The sequence below is a fragment of the Cyprinus carpio genome, chromosome B10 (assembly GCF_018340385.1).
Source record: "Cyprinus carpio isolate SPL01 chromosome B10, ASM1834038v1, whole genome shotgun sequence".
Taxonomy (NCBI): Eukaryota; Metazoa; Chordata; class Actinopteri; order Cypriniformes; family Cyprinidae; genus Cyprinus; species Cyprinus carpio.
This window is the reverse complement of record NC_056606.1, coordinates 19,099,233-19,116,845: the sequence shown is the minus strand read 5'-3', so window position 1 is coordinate 19,116,845 and position 17,613 is coordinate 19,099,233. Positions and strand designations below refer to the sequence as shown.

The window sequence follows — 17,613 nt, the reverse complement described above, 5'->3', positions numbered from 1 at the left end:
TTAATTCGTCTTCGGAACACAATTTAAGATATTTTGGATGAAAACCGGGAGGCTTGTGACTGTCCCATAGACTGCCAAGTAAATAAAGGTCAAAGGTCCATAAAAGGTATGAAGGTCCTCGTCAGAATACTCCATCTGCCAACAGACGTGCAATTTGGGTTATATGAAGTGACGGGAACACTTTTTGTAATCGAAGAAAACAAAAATAACGACTTTATTCAATAATTCCTTTGTCAACAGTCGCCTCTGTGTCTCTCCATATTATCGTATGCTCTTCTGTATCATCTGCGCCACAAGGGTGCGCTGTTTCTGTGTGTATTTAGCTTTGATTTGAAAGAAAACAGTGCATCCTTGTGGTGCAGCTGATACAGAAAAACATATGCAGCATATGGTGATATGGAGAGACACAGAGGAGACTGTTGACAAAAGAATTGTTGAATAAAGTGGTTATTTTTGTTTTCTTCACTTACAAAAAGTGTTCATTTTTGTTGCTTGTGCAATGAATATAAAAATGTAAAAACTCATACATGGGTATTTTTTTCTTTCATTGCTTGAATTATAAGGGCCTTCTAACTGCAATCTAACAGGCTTCATCGTGCAGTAAATGCTTTTGGACTCTCAAGACGCGTTGTTGTTTGGTTTTTGCAAAGTTGGTGACTTGATAATGTCAGCTCTCCTATCATCTCTCAATCCCTCACAGTCACACATACAGAACAATAACAAAATGTTGGGAAATGTTTTTAAATTATAACCAAGGAAAAATACCTTTTCTGTTGTCTTCTTTTTAAAGAACTTCAAAAGTTGCGCTTGAACCATTTCGTGCGAAAAATGATGAAAACTTGCTTCAGCTTGTGAGCAGCTTGTTACAGTACCGATTTCTGATTGGCCAATCGCCGCTATTTAGTTTGTGAATTATTAAGTAGAGAATTTGAACATTTCATTTGCATAAGTTTTACATAATGCACATTATTAATCTAAAGGGGATGGTAAAGGGGGATGGTGGTTTAACCAAGGGGATGCTTTTTGTCATTTTTTTCAACCAGCATCTCCCCTCAATTTGAGCCCTGAATAAAACCATATGATTACTTGCCTTTGATACTGTATTAGTATTGCCTCATTGATATTATATATGCATTTTAAAGGCTATTTTTCGTTTTGGTATATTTTTATTAATTATTAAAAAATATATATAATTATCTGATTCCTAGATTAATCGTCAGAATAATCGGCCAATTACTTGTTCATGAAAATAATCATTAGTGACAGCCCTAATAGTTTTTTTTATTGTCTGATTTCTCTTAAGAGATAAAATTATTCATTCAAAATAAATAATTATTAAATTGCACAACTGTTCTCTGTTTCTTAGCTGTCAGCTTGAACTTGGCTCAGCCGGCTGCAGCACTACAGTCTCAGAAAGCCCAGGCATCTCCGGCCCCTCAGCAGAAAACGGTGAGTCTCTTTACTTTGTCTGTATCGCACTGCACTAATCAAAACCTACAATGCTCAGCTCTTTTTAATTTTGTAGTCTATTACAGAGCAGGAATTTTAGGATAATAATTAACTAGGAAGATAAAATAGCATATAAGCAGTGTAACGCTGTTCTAATTTAACTTCATTCAATTTAATTCCATAACAGAATGTGTCATTTCAAAGATTACTGATTTCCAGTTGGTAGGATGAACAGATAGCCCCACCTCAAACTCACTTATTGATTGTGAGAGATACCAATCTTTTTTCAAGTCTGGGTGTCACTTTATTTGAGCTAATTTCGATTTCTGTTCCAGCCTGTAGATTGCATTTATTAAACTAAAGTAACAATGATATGTAAAGGTCACATTTATGGTTCACATCATAGTATGGTTGTCTGTGTGACAGCCCATGCAGCCCATCCCCGTCACAGCTGCACCTGCAGTAGCAGGAGGGGGTGTTCCAGTTGCAGCTGGCAGCCCTGCCCCTCAGAAAGCAGTAGCAACTCCTCCTCCATCCAGCCCCGCCCCGCCCACCGCACCTGCACGGAACGCCCGTCGTAAGCAGGCGTCTGTGGTTCTGCAGCAGCCGGTGCCCGTCCAGCCCACTGTCACTCAGCCGCCTGGTGCCCTGCCTCCAGCACAGGCTGAGCCTGCAGCAGTGCCGCCCACTGTCCAGCAGCCAGCGCCTCAATCCCAAACCAGCCCAGAGAAGGCAGAAGAGAGGGTAATCACCTCCATCGTGTGCATGCTGCTCTGTCCTGTTTAATTCAAAAGCTGGCAGCCTCACTTTCACCCTCATCATCCAGCCTCATGCCTCCTCATCATGATGCCTCCATCTGTTCCTTGTTTAATTACTGTAACCCTGAAGATTGTCTAAAAATTGTAACAGACAGTAAATAATAAAAAAAAATTAAAATAAACATCACATTCATAAGCTTAAGTGTTGTTAATTTTATGGTTTCTAGGCTTCGTTTACATCACATTCTGAAGTGTTTGTCAGTTCAGATGATGAAGTGATGAAATCCAATTGTAAACGCAACTAATATCCCATATATTTACAACACACTACACACAAATGACTTTAGCATCAGAAAGAGGAGCAAAATAAATCATTTACTGTTTACACGCTACTATTTTTCCATATATTTACTATTCACTGTATACACTTTTTTTTTTTTTTGAAAGAATTCTCTTAGGCTCAATGTGGCAGCATGTTCTTGATCAAAAATATAGTTAAAAATAGTTATATAGTGAAATATTACAGTTAAAAAGGACTGTTTTCATATTTTAAAACAATTTATTCCTGTGGTGGCAAAGCAGAATTTGTAGCAGCCGTTTCTTTAGTCTTCAGCGTCAAATGATACTTCAGAACAGCATTTATTATTATATTTAAATAACCCCAAACTTTTGAACAGTATAGATGTGATTTTGGAGTTTTTTTGTTACCACAAACCACCAAGCCATATCTGAGTTTGACAACAATTTTGTCTGAACAATTTTTTTTTTTAAAGAAAAAAGGTCATGTTGGAAATTATGTATCAGTTTTTAATATTTATTTCTTATCTGTATTCACCTTTGGTTTTTCATGTTTTTTTTTTTATTTTATTTTTTTTATTCATGCCATTTCACTGCATCTAAATTTAAATGTTATGTCCCACTCTTAATTCTCTGTATTTTAAGAGTTCTTGCTTATCCTGCTGTCTTTTCCTCAGCCTGTAGCCCCTGGCCTTTCCCAAACTCCTCCCTCGTCCCCAAGGACGGCCCAGAAAGCGGGGCACAGACGCATTCAGAGTGATGTCACTCACAGCGCTATGTTCGGTGTTCCGGTCAGCCAGTCCACTCAGCAGCTGCAGGCGGCCACAGCAGAGGCCAGCCTTAACAAGTCAAAGTGAGAAATCTAACGTATAAATGTGGCGAGAGTCACTGCTATTATACTCCCTACTTAGCCAAGAAGAAATGTTTTGTCAGCTTTGAACCTACTTAAATCTATTGTCTGAGCACTCGTTTCTTTATTTGGGCACAATTAGGTCAGCCAGTGCCACCCCATCCAACTCTCCCCAGTCCTCCACGCAGAGTGTGTACCAGCCTGCACAGCAGGGCAGCACTTCTGTTCCTCGAGCTCCTGCCTCGGCCTCCAGCCTGAAAAGCCCCCCTGACCAGCCCACCTGGAATCCCTTTGGTGATGACAATTTCTCCAAACTTACAGCTGAGGACCTGCTCAACAAAGACTTCACCAAGTTAGCTGACGGTAACTTTACTTTCTCACAGACTACTGTATACCTTATCACATATATGTGTCTGTGTGTGTGTATATATATATGCATATACAAATATACACACATATTTACAGATTATATATATATTTGTGTGTGTGTGTGGAGAGTGTCAAAAGTACTATGTTGTACTATGCATCTGAGGGTGTGTGAGAAATGAATTTTGGAATTGGATTATCAATGTATTAAAGTATTTTTGCTGTTTGCAGAACCTGTTGAACCTCTGATTGCCACTACTGAGAGTCTTATTCCTGGACTGGAAGCTGCAGAACCTGCTCCTCCATCCTCTGGTAGGTGTACCGTCAGCCCTAACCTAATGTTCCACTCTTACATAAATTTATGTGTATTTAATTCGCTTAACAAATATAAATCATTGCGAATACATTGTAGGTGACCCTAATAATCCTTAATAGTGACATCATGGCTTCATTATTTTTGGCCGTATTTGGCCATTGATATTCTGTTCATTTTCTGTTCATCTCTTGCTTAATTTCTGTACCATTCCTGGCCTCCCTCACTGTATGATGGCACATGGTCAGTGCATCTGGGCTAGTCAAACTGCAGGAATCAGCAGGAGACTCTTATTAATATGAATCAAGGCCCACCAGTTACCTCAGCATCCCTGTTGAGTCCGTGTGCATGCTTTGTTTAAACTGATGCTCAGCATTTAATGCCACCCAATTCCAGCACTTCTTGACCACTTTAGCATTTTCAATTTTCTCTTTCTCTGCTCTTATACAGCTGAAAGACCTGTTGACATTCTGGGCTTAGAACTGGGAGCTGGTTTGCTAGCTGTACCAGGTAATCCAGAGGTCCATGCCAGCCTTACCTGACCTCTATGCACCTTAGTGGTCGCTACACACTGAGGTGCACACACCACAATACCAATGCTTTGAAATGTTGTGATTAACAGTAACAGTTTTGCTACCAAAGGCAACACTAATGTACTATTTAACCTTTTTTTTTTTGCAATCAACCTGTCAGACTTTGGTGTTTTCTAGTAATTATTGAAAAAGTTTTAATAATAATAAAAAAAACTAAGTAATTAAAAGCAAAAGAACAAAAAACAAAATATAACTTATCATTACATAAATCTGCTTGTGCTTTTTCAGATATCTTTCAACAGCATCAAGTAAATTTTCAGAAACTGGAAAATACGCAACACTAAGTAAATTCAAAAAAGTTACTGAAATAATTGTCATTTGATATCATACGTTAATACTGTTTGAAAAGAAAGACATACCAATACATTAACATTAGTTTCTTTTTTGTGTATCTTTAGGCATAACTTTGTTAATGATTGATTTGTTGATTTTTGTCCTACTTACTGCATTTAATACATCAGTACTTGGTACTTGGATAAGCCAACCTACCTCTAATGTTTTTTGTTGATCCCTTTCACTTTTAAAGTTCAAGTTCAAAATACTTTGTTGTCATTCTAGTCAAACAACAAGTGTAAAGCAGAACAAAACAGCATTTCTCCGAAACAACTGCTGCTTTTATATTGTGTTCTCAACCTGCATTATGCAGTGTATAATTTAGACCCATCGATAATTCTTCAGCCGCTTATTTCTGTTTGTAAGTTAACTTTTTCTAATCATCAGTCTGGCTTTCAAATCCTCCATTGTCCTTTCGCTTTCCTCCCAGTTTCCGCACGCCTGCATTTGTGTTTATTCTGTCTAACGTTGGCTGTTTTCACTGGCTGGCTTACAGAGAAGCTGATAGAGGGCCTGAAGTCTCCAGATACTTCTCTCATGCTGCCTGATCTGCTGTCCATGGCTGACCCTTTCGGCAGCTCCATGGATGATACTAGAGATGGTAACAGCTTTCGCTGACTCTCACTCTCTATGTGCTTTTCTTTTACAAAAGCTAAACTAAACACTGTCCTGTTCTCTGAGACAGCTGACATTTTCGACTTTTTGTTGTTTAATGATAATCAAGCCAGTCCCTGAATTATTTGTAATAGCTTTCAATTTTGTCTTTTTGCCACATGAAATTTAACTTGATTTGTAAATGTTGTGAAATCAACACACAAAAGGCTTGGACAACAGGTGGAGTAGTTTAAGGCGTTGCATTGGCAGAAAAAGCAGAGTGAATTATTGCTTGGTGATGGGTCCTAGAAATATTGTGTATATCAAGAAGATGTGGGGGCCAAGTACCGAACCCTGAGGTACACCTGTTGTTAGTTGAAATGACATGCACACCCCTCATTTCCAAGATGATTCAAAGAATCTATTTATCATGTAGGGCTCAAAGTAGCGAAAGGAGGTTTTTATGATGTCAGTTGGTTGAGGAATAGACAGGAATATGCAGCAAGTCTCTGTATTGAAGGCATCGTACAAGATCCAGCAGAATGAAACATGAATCATTGGTTTGAACATTATGAAAGATACCAGTGATGAATTTGATGCGATGAATAATTTTTTTTTTTTTGGTACTTTCCCCAATCTGTCTTACTCCCAGCCAAAACGGAAGTGTGTTTTGACTCTCTGATTCCTGGCTTGGAACCCCCTCAGGCTCAGCTGCACCCTGTGGAGGCTGAACCAGCATCATCAGCACTGGCAGGTAAAAATATGCATCAGAGACGGATGAGACTGACCCAAGCATTTTAACACCCTGTCAAATACATAAGTGGTGGCAGAAAGTTTTCTTTGTGTGGAGAGATTGGTTAAGACTATACATGTAGCTGATTTCAAAATGTAAAAACTCAGGATCCTTTTTCCCCACATTAAGGATGCAGAACGTTGTAGTTTAAGCAGGTAGATGCAGAGATGCTCAAAGGGGTCATATAATGAGAACATTTTCTTTCATCTTTAGATATATATGAATTCAATGTACAATGAAAACACTCTAAAGGTGTGGTCACATTGTTTGACAGATATTTTTAATAGGAATCCACACTATTGGGAATTTCACCTTTGGTCGAAAGATTTCCCATTTAGTTTTGGCAACAGTTTAAAGTTGGTCATGCAGACTGGCTGTGTTGCACAAACAGAAAGTTGCTTGGTTTAAAGTAACTTTTGTGTGAACTGTGCTTCATGGACAGTGCACCTTTTTCACCTATGAAATTTTGCTAATTTGAATGCATTTTAAAATTTAGAATTAAAAACTTTCCAGACCATATTTTTGAAACCAAGTTCCAAAAAAGGCACTTTTTGAACCTCCACAACTTTCTGACAGATGTTAAACAGATGACTTTCTGCATTTACACGTCTATAAGGCCTGTTTGGTGTCCAGATGGGGCATTACAAACTTTGTTTGACTCAGCAAACCTAAAAATACAGCAAAATGATTTAATTTTGAGAGTTGGAAAAGAGCAGGAAATGGTCCTACCAAAAAGTCAAAATTTAGTTTTCACAAAAACCTTCACCAAGATTAAAAGTGGATCTCATAAGATATGACCCCCTGATTTTTATGTAGTTAGCAACTTGATGGTTTTAAATTTTTTCATGTGTTTCCCTGGTGCTGCTCCCCACTGTGCTGTAGACCCTTTAATTGGAGAGGACTCCTTGCTGGGCTGTTCTCTCCCCTCTGGCTCTGCCTCATGTCTGGATGACTTTGCGCCTGTCTTAGGAGGCTCCTCCCAGATTATACCAGGTACAACAAATCACTTTTTTTCTGCTGGCATTTATAGCTAATTCCATACCATTAAAAAAAGAAAATAAAATGATATTAACATTAACTGTAAAGTCCATTTTATTAAAAAATGAAAATAAATTGATATTAACATACTATATACACTTTCTAAACATTTGTTTAGGTTTGGTAAGAAAGTGTCGACCAAAGAACATTAATGTGATTATTTCAGTGTTGACATCATGCTAACAGTGCTGTCTTTTTCTCACCCATCTGTGTCTCTCCCTACCACCACCCTCTTAAATCTTTTACCCGTGAACTGTCATTTGCCCCAACCCTCATCGCCTCTCAGCTGCAGACTGTTTGATCTCAGGCTTTGAGGCTCCGAGCGCTGAGACAGCCAATGAAGATGAATTTGACCCCATACCAGTACTGGTCTCCAAAAATTCTCAAGGTGAGCTTTAGGAAGCTAAAGAATTTTTTTTTTTTTTTGATCAGTTTGCATCTTGCTCTTATTTTAATGACAAGCAGTTAGTTCATTATATATAAAAAATAAATATACATTATCAAACACATTCTTTGTTAGTTACAAACAAAACAGAATTGAGATGAGTTATTTTGCACACTTTGCATACTAGGTATAGAAATCGTATAGAAATTCTAGTTCCACTTTTTATTTCACTCCATTAACTAATAACTAAAAACATTAATAATTAATAAACAACCAACCTGGTCATAAGTATATACTGAAAAAATATTCAAAATCTTTATGCATTTAATACAGTTTATTGAAAAATGTTGAATGTATATCTTCATCTCTACATTGCCAGTCTGTATTTTTTCAGATTTAGGCCTCTTAATACAGTTACAGAGTAATACAGTTTACAGTTAATTTTGAGTTTGACACAACAAAAGTACTTTACTTGTGATTGCGGTTAATTTATAACAGAAAAAGAGAGTCTTTGTCAAATCAGACTGGCATAAGGAAGTGTTTTTGTTTTTTTTATTTTGTGGTATTCAGACAAGCCAGTGTTATGTTAGTTTCATATACTTTATTAATATTAGCTCCTTTAAGCTCTTTGAATTAGCTTTTTATCCAGTTTTTTTTTAATTGTAGTATTTTATTGTTTTGTCATTGTTTTTTTATTTTATTTTAGTATTTAAACTAATTCTTTTAATCTGGTTGTCAATGCAGCATGTTTAATTTTTTTAAAAAGATATTTTTATCTTATGTTTATTTAATTTCAGCTTTATTTCAATTCAGTTTTTACGAATTTTCATTAACAATAGTGACACTGAGACAAGCTTGTTTTTTTTCCCCGACTTACAGATTCAGTAGTGGTGTAGAAATTTTTTTTAGGCTCTCCTAAAAATTGATGGAATTAATCTCATATTTTTATGTTTCGCAAGGTCTTTAACTGAATCAAATACCATCTATAATTCCTTCATAGCTTATTTGAAAGAAATCCACAAATTTTTGAATCCCAACCCTAAAGCGTGTTTCCTCGTGACAGTCTCTCTTGACCTTTTGTGAGCGTTAACTTACCGTTGTGTCTCTCTCTCCTTCTCTCTTCTGCTATCCCCTTCCTCGACCTCTCCTTGTCTTAATTTGGCTGTCCTCCCTTTCCTCCACCCCTAACCTTCCTGTCAATCTGGCCTCTTTTAGGAGGTCACTCTAGCAGCAACAGTGGCAGCTCTGAGTCCAGCCTGCCCAGCCTGGCCCGTTCCCTGCTGCTGGTGGACCAGCTCATCGACCTCTAGACCGCACAGATAATTCCTGCAGTGCTGAAGATGATGCCAACCGCTGTAGTCTTCTGCCTTTAACCATGAATCCCTCCTGCTTTCCTTTATCATGTCCTCCACCCACACCCTCTTTCATCATCCATTTCCCTCTTCAATCGGTTTTTCATCATTCCGTCGCTTCAGTTTCTTCCTGTTCATCACATCTTGTTTTATTTCTTTCCCTGCCACTGATGTCTATCAGTTGTCGTTGTCATCACCATCATCGCTCATTTGATTTGACATACTCCGCTTTCCTCCCCTGCACCATGACGTTTATCTCCCTCATGGGTTTATGTTCAACTTGTTTCTTACAAGTCTGGTGCAACCTTTCTCTACAGGCTCAAAATCCAGTTTCCTCTGGCATCCATATCTGTGCTTCCTTTGGACACGCATATATGACCGTCACACATTTCATCTGCCTCGCAGTCAAGAGTGCAAAATTGTTCTTCTCTTCGGTCTTTAGCTGTGTCTTCAGTGGCACTCAGGAAGCTCGTCTCGAGATTAAACACATGGGTTTAGACTCGTGCAGTTGGCTCCTTCCAGACCAAAATTAAAGTACAAAGTGAACCAAATGTTTACAGACAGGAGTATTTTTGCTGGATGTTTACAGACCGGCAGGTAGGCAAGCACAGCTTGTGAGAATTTATCTTCGCCCAGACTGACCGCACGGTACGAACGGATCCTAATACTTCATGTAGAGTGATTTTAAAACTTTAAAACCAACTAGAAGCTCCTCATTGTCATCAGTGGTACTTGTTTGCCATCTCACGACCTCCATATCATAATTTCTCTGTTATTTCTTTGTAAATAGCTCTATTGATGTTGTATGTTGGCTCGAAGCAATGTAAATTGTTGTATATCTGCAGTATCTGACTCTCCCGCCCTCAAAAGTGATGTGTTCCTCCTGTGTATAAAGCATCTGGTCCAAATGTCCAGCAGTTCCTTCAGAGATCCCCGTCTTACCCCGAAATATACATCATTATGAGATAATTTAAAATAAATATTTCATATACGGTTAAGATTCTATGTGAATATGAATAGAGTGGTAGAGAATGAATGTATGAATCGAGTATCCATATATAAATGCAGATATGTGTATATGAAACCTATTTAAGAGAAAACATTATCTCTTTGTTCTGTGTGTTGAGACGTGTTTGCGAATGTAAATTGTCGGTTTCATCTTCTAACGGCCAGATCGTCATTGCTGAACAAAACCAGTTAAGAAAAGAGGACAATCTTGAAGCATGGTATGACGGCATTCGTGTGCAAATCGACTGGATTTGTTGTCAGTTTTCGTTGCCTTTTATTCTACGATGTATATTGTTGACAAAAACAGGTTGTAGTCTTGAGGGAAATGCTCTACGGTCCTCAACGCTGTACGTATACAATTCATCCTTGAATCTACTGCCCGATGCCATGCTTTCTGGCACAGTTCTCGTGAATCAGACGCATATCGAAGCATGGCAGTGTTTATCAGTATGAAGTTAAGACATGTCTGGGGCCAATCTTCATATCAGTACTGTACGTATGTGTTTGCGTGTATGTGTGGATGTGAGGTAAATAAATAGCTAGTCTTAGGTGTTGAAAGTGGTAAGGTCGTTCTGTCTTTGACGTGGTTTATCTGCTTCGTTCGAACAGCTGGACCCACAGCAAGCACCTCTGTTTCAAGCACAGGTTCTCTTTTCATTCACTGAGAGTCATTAGACTACTCAAATTAAGAGCATGGAAAATGCTCGCTTTAATGCTGGACGGTAATAGCAGAATCCCAATCAGTGTCTGACACGCTATAAAACTGAAAGTTCTTTAATCAGATCGAAAAAAATAAAAATTCATTTTCTCAATTGACATTGCTGAATCTGTAAATGGCATTGAAATGAGTTGTCATCTCACAAGGGCAACAGCAGTAGGGCTGGGCGGCCCCGTAGAGATTTCCCATACTGCTTACATCACTTTAGATGTGTTTGCACAGTTATGAAATATTCAGTTATGAAATATCATGATCAAAAAAGTTTATATATAAAGGGTGTAACGGTACACAAATATGACGGTTCGGTACGTTCCTCAGTTTTAACTTCATGGTTCGGTATGATTTTGGTACAGCAGGGTGAAAAACATATTTTTTTTTTTTTTTTTTATGGTTTACTGAACAAGTTGCTCTTTCTTTAAATGCATTCAGTTATAGTTTAAATTTGATTAGTGATAAAAATCTACCTCAGCTTATGCTTAAAACCATATGGAGCCCTTTTACATTATAAGGTTACAATTAGGCCTAACAACTTAACCCAAACTTAAATTTAATTACTATTTATTTTAAATAGTTAAAAAAAGAAATAAAATTATTGTATGCAGACATGTAAATTGCACATAATCCAGTTTTTAAATTAACTTATAAATAATAAAATTTCTAAGCTATCTGTTAAAATATATTCAATGTCATAAAATGTTTCATAACAGATTAATTTAAACATACTGTACATTAAATAATTTTAACATTATAATACATTATAACAGGTTTAGTAAAATATAATGAGTATATGGTGTAATATTTCGCAAAATGCTCCTCTCTAGACTTCACTTGTCAGTGCTTGTGTTGGGATTATACCAGCACGTTTCTGAACCGTCCCAAGGCTCTCCAAGGCGTTTATACAGCGATCTGTCATGCCACATCAAAGACTTTCAAAAAAAAAAAACATGCGTACCAAAATCAAAGAACCAAAACGAAAACTGAAAGAACCATACCGAAATGGCTCGGTACGAATATGTGTACCGTTGCAACCCATATATATATATATATATATATATAATATAATATATATAAATATTCTGTGACATATATATATATATATAAACACACACACAAAAAAAAACAAACACACACACACACATTTTTGATTTCCAACCAATAAATATTCTGTGACATTCACATTACTGTGATATAGACGTTTTTAGTTATACCGCCCAACCTAAAGTTCTGTAATTAAAAGAAAACATTACAAAAAACCAATTGTTAGGTTGGAGGCATTGGTGGAAAACTGCAGAACAGCACTGCACATCAGGAAAAGAGATGCTGCTGGGGCTCTATTACTGATATTTGTTGTTGGCAGTGTCGACTATGAGATCGTTCTATATCCTGGCCTCTCCTCTGTACAGCTGTTCGCAGACTCTCTTGTTAACCTATGCAATCCTAATGCTTCATCTTGTAGTTCTCAGTAGAGGTCTTTGCCCCGCGGGTAGTGTTTGACTTGTGTTGTTGTGCAAAAATCAAAGATTCCTTTTATGTGCTGTTTTTGTTCAGAGAAAAACGATATTTATGACCATGTTTATCCCCAGAGTTGGAACCTCATTGGTCTCTGTAGCAAACACCCTCAGCCCAGTGTTAGAACAGTAAAGGGTTCATGTGCACCTTCTATTTTTGTGAAAACCAATAAACAAAGAAAGGGGTGTTAAATAAACATGTAAATGTGAATGTAAATTGTGCCGGTGTTAATTATTTGTTTGTTGAAACAGCACTCTCAGCAGCAGAGTTGACACAGCAACCTTCTAAATGTCAACCACTGTTGAACTATTATTTCTGTTTAATATTTTAGTTTGTTGTTATTTATATTCATTTAATGTTTATTATTTTAGGTTAATAATAATAATGTAATCTAATATATAAATATGAAATGTTGTTATATTCTATTAGAATTGCTGTAGTAGTAGTAATATATATATTTTATATAAACAATACATATTTAAAAAATGATGTTTACTTATTTTGAATAATTATTTTTTTATTTGAAAATGTTATTTATATTTAAAATGTCAGTGTTTTTATAATAATTTACACAATTAAGTTGTATTTAAACAGCGTTTTAGCCTTAAGTAATTAAATTTGTCACCCTGTTCAACAAAAGAGAAAATTATTAATTATTATAAACTGTATAAATTATATTAGACAAATATTAATTGTAGAAAGCAAATGCAACTGCCATCTTCACCATAATTTTTGAAACCATTTTAATCAGTTGACATATTTTAAACACATTTATAAATGCAAAACATATTTATTATTATTTTTTATTTTTTTTATTTGCACGGTGATACTCGGGCCACACACACAGCCTTGTCTTCTCCAGGTAAGATTTCTTCTTTCATATTGAGGCCCTTGTCTGTCTTGCTCGTCTCTTTCTCTTCTTCCTTTGTTGTTTGAGCATTATTTTTCTGGGAGAATCAACATTGACTTAATGTTCACCAAAAAAGAAAAAAAAAAAAGTGTGTGACTTGGCACTATATGACTGGGTTGGAAAAAGTAAATTGTATTGGTCTCCACCTGAGACCTAAATGTATGTTTACTGATTGGAAATCATAATGCAGTGCCCATTTAATAGAACAAGGATATTTCAAAATAGCATTTAGATGAAAGTAATGGACTCCTGGCAGACACAGAAGTCTAGGCAGCTCAAGTTAATCATTTTTGAATCTTAAGCAATCATGAAACAAGGCAAAAGCATCGGCCATTTGAGGGCACATCTTACAAAACATCTTCCAAGGACATCTTGGTTCTTTTTTTTTTTATTTATTTTTTTTTTTTAAATACTTCTACTTGTTGCAGCATCCAGACCTGAATCATACCTTTTAAATATTAATCGTATGTATATTGTTCTTATTATTTTTATTCATCGAATTCATAAACCAAACACCATTCTCTTAAAAAATAAAAAAATAAAAAATGCAGCCATTGCAGCCAAACTTGCCAGGACGATTGTAGGAAATTTGCTGTTTAGGAGATTTTATGGAGTTTCAAAATGGCATTGACTTTAAAGGATCACTTAAAGCAAGGGCATTCATCAATAAATTAGCGCTTTGGAGCAAAAACTGCCTAATTTGCTTTTAATTTTCTTTTCAGGCCGTGCAGTTCCTGCTGGCATTGTGTAACACAAATAGCCTTCAAAAGTGTGATTATCTACACTTGTACAAGCCGTTTCTGCTGCTTCTGTGTGCTAATGACCTCTTTTGTCATTTTGACTTTACATGTGAAGAAACTGTAAATATGGGTTTACATTTTAATGTTCAAATTGTTGGGACATCTATAGATGTTTTTTGAATGGTGTGGTTTGACTGGTGATGGATGATTTTAAAATGATTGTGATTTTAACAGTGAAAGACTAATGCTACATTAAATACTAATATCTATATGGTGAAAACGGTAGTGGATCTAATTTAATAAAAAAAAACTGTTGAATATACTTTTTTTTATTCTAATTGCAAAAGAACAAGATGTCTTACATTTTGCAGTAAAAAAAAACAAACATATATTGACATTCCCAGAATTCCCTGACAGCTCACATTTGATGTTTTTCATTGAACCAACTGTATCCTCTCAGATTTTTCTTGTCATTTACGTACATTAGGGTTTTATGTTACAGCTTATGTTGTTGAATGTTCCTGATCTATCTTTAAAACTAAATGTTCCTAAAAACCTTTTAAATAGTAGTCGTATGTTCTTATTTTTACTCTTCTTTGTCATACTCCAGCAATCATTCTCTTGGCAGTATGCCTGTACTTGCCAGTTTTGCCTTTTAGAGTATTTTATGGAGTTTTATTCCTTTAAAATCATATAAATTTTAAAGGAGCTCTTAAAGCAGTGAGTAAAATGTTGCTATGGGGTTTTTTTTTGCCTATGATTTTTTTGTTTTTAAAAGCCCCCCAGTCACTAATCTCATCCCTTAGACCTCACGTTTGTGAATCAAAACGACATATTTTAGCAGTTCAACATGAAGATAAATTCTTTGTCCTAAAATAGCGTTTATTATAAATGTATGTCCACTCTGCAAGTTGAGGGGTTGGTTACGTTTGCGACTGTAGGTAACAGGCTGTTTCAAACTGAATTTTCAAGATTTTTGTCTTTAGTACACTGCAGTTTTATGGAGAAACGCTCATCAGTGGTGTTGACTGATGCATTTGCCGTTGTTAAAGACCTTAGGTAGACATGTAAACAACATTTAAAAATGTAATCTCCACAGGGAGTCTTTAATTTGTTTTAACTTGTCTGCTAAACCACTTTTGCAGATGATCTGCCTAACATCAACGGCTACGATTCTTCATCAGGAGCCAGTAACATCCAGAACTCAGAGGTTCCTGCAGAAGACGAGGTTCTGCATGTGTGCAGTGGCTCAAAGCTTCTGCTGCTGGACTCCAAGCTCCTCAACACTACGTGTTTCAAACTCTCGCCATCATCCTCCCCAGACGTCTTCTCAAATGCTCCATTCCCTGGGTGTGGACCAGATGGTAGGGACATCTTCACCGGTGCGCCATTTCCCCAACTTCAGCGAGCCCATCCACAGCCTGACGTCTTCCTCCAGGCCCCGTTCTGCAGGAGGAACGATCTGTCTGGACCGCAACATGTAATGAGGTGCTCGAATGGCAAGGAGCCCGTCCTGTCCCATCCACCCATGCACAGTCAAATCCGGTTTCCACATTGTGTCGAGGCTCCAATGCCACAGCAGCCCATTGCCGCCCACCGTGTGGTCTCCAGCGTGGGCCAGCAGGCGGCTGTGAGTTCTGTCCCCGTCGGCCCACTTCATTCCTGGACAGTAGGTGTTCGAGCAGTGATGGACCCATTCCTGGCGGCCCCATTCCAACCTCGGGGCCCATTTGGAAAGCCTTAACATTTGAGAAAGTCACTAGCGCCCCATCTTGTCGCCCCAGTGCTTGGTAGTATCTGTGGAGGAAGCAAATCTGGCGTAGTCTATCATAAAATGACTACCTCAGTCCTCGTGACACCATCTGGCATCACCGCAGCACTTTAGCTCAGCTTCACTTTGATGTTCTTCCTCTGTGCATCGCTCCATCAGACATTTAGAGAGGGATTTCATCTTTTGATTGATATGCATTCATGTATTCATCCATTTCTTTTCTTAACAGTTTGAGGTTTTTTATATCATACATAGTAAACATTTTCTTACTTTTACATTGAGTACAGTATTAAAAAGGACATTAAATGTGAAAATGATGGACCTTTGTTACTCTCTGTTTATTAGTGTTTTTGTCTAAGAGAGTGGCTGAGAGGAACAATTCAACGGTTTTTAGGCTTTTCGTAGTAATAACTACCTTTTTGAGTCTAAAAGTTGGAAGAATACCCAAAAACTGATGACAGAATTGCATTGAGACCTTATGACAGATAAAAATGGCTGGAGAATCATGTTTCTTTGCTGTTCTTGTCCCTTTCTTGAACCCAAGGTACTGTAGGCACTCCAAAGCTGGACTGGAATAGATTGTAAGTAACTGACAGTCAGATCCACACCGTCTAATGAGGTGAAAGCATTGAAGCACTTTTACAATCTGTAATTGTGGATATAGTAGTATTGCTATATAACGATCTGCTGTATATTCACTGTATATTCCTTACGTGATAAATCCGTTGTGTTAAAATGTCTTGTCTTTGTTCCTTCATAGCTTACATATGACTTACAGGCTGAATGTATATTATTTATTTGATCTATTTATCTATGTATTCATACATTATAGTTCTGTATTTTATATATAATCATTTCATCAGCAGTTATTAGCATGTGAACACAAATTAAGATATCTTTGATGGAGCCTGAGAGCTCTCTGACCCTCCATAGACAGCAATGATATTACCACGATCAATGCACAGAAATGTAGCAAGAACATTGGTAAAATAGTCCAATTGACATCAGAGGTTCAACCGTAATTTTACAACGCTACGAGAATACTTTTTCTCTCTCTCAGATTTCATCAAAAATATCTTAATTTGTGTTCCGAAGATGAACGAAGGTCTTGCGGGGTTGAAACGACATGAGGGTGAGTCATTAATGACAGAATTTTCATTTTTGGGTGAACTAACCCTTTAAGGACCAGCAGGTCTTTTCATTATCTGTACTCGATGTGATGAATTCACTTTTGATCTGTCATTGATGAATCTCAGGACATATGGAGTATTGGCCTGAAACAACACTGAGCCATGAAGCAGTGCTGAGGTGTTGAAATAACAGCTAATGTGTTTCAAAGATTGCTGGCAGATTCCACTACTGTTTAAAAAACTTCTTATGTTCTGCACATCTTTTGAAGTTGCTTGAAGGGGATTCTGCAACAGAACGGCAGCATGACCCTCCTAGAGTTTGCTTTCATGTGTTCACCATCACCTCAAATTGATTACTTTATTCAGTTCTTGAAAACAGAAATATCAAAACACATGAAGTTGCTTTTGATGCTAGAAGTCTTGAAATGCCTACTCTGTGCATTTTAAGGCAGAACAGCAGTGTATTCTCTGATTTATGTAAATCTACGAGTCTCCAGTATCTTTTTGTCCATGTGTCCATATGCCTCTGCAAGTACCAGACGGTGCAGGCAGGCAAGACAAGAATACAAAACAGTAATCCTTTTATATGGCTCTCTTCTTTCGATTCAGATTGTCTGAAGAAGTGCATTGAGATTCATCAAACTGCATCTTATAAGCTTGATTTCAGCCCTCTGTGAATACCCACTATTGGTTTGTAATGAAAAAC

General features: G+C 37.1%; 1 protein-coding gene across 6 annotated transcripts in view; it reads left to right on the top strand.

Moving 5' to 3' along the window:
• The window catches only part of LOC109110676 (AP2-associated protein kinase 1-like), a 31,401-nt gene extending 14,888 nt beyond the window's left edge, over positions 1 to 16,513 (top strand). Inside the window, exons 11-22 of one of the 6 annotated variants that reach the window (XM_042733033.1) lie at positions 1,367 to 1,449; positions 1,876 to 2,193; positions 3,182 to 3,357; positions 3,497 to 3,717; positions 3,952 to 4,032; positions 4,484 to 4,543; positions 5,456 to 5,560; positions 6,206 to 6,307; positions 7,229 to 7,339; positions 7,671 to 7,772; positions 13,204 to 13,218; positions 15,152 to 16,513. In XM_042733033.1, coding sequence (XP_042588967.1) covers positions 1,367 to 1,449; positions 1,876 to 2,193; positions 3,182 to 3,357; positions 3,497 to 3,717; positions 3,952 to 4,032; positions 4,484 to 4,543; positions 5,456 to 5,560; positions 6,206 to 6,307; positions 7,229 to 7,339; positions 7,671 to 7,772; positions 13,204 to 13,218; positions 15,152 to 15,750 — 1,973 coding nt within the window. In that variant the 3' untranslated portion in view covers positions 15,751 to 16,513. Of the gene's footprint in view, positions 1 to 1,366; positions 1,450 to 1,875; positions 2,194 to 3,181; positions 3,358 to 3,496; positions 3,718 to 3,951; positions 4,033 to 4,483; positions 4,544 to 5,455; positions 5,561 to 6,205; positions 6,308 to 7,228; positions 7,340 to 7,670; positions 7,773 to 8,984; positions 10,929 to 13,203; positions 13,219 to 15,151 lie in introns of those variants that run through there. The other 5 variants (XM_042733037.1, XM_042733035.1, XM_042733034.1 and 2 more) reach the window with 5 other exon arrangements.
• Positions 16,514 to 17,613: the final 1,100 nt, after the last annotated feature.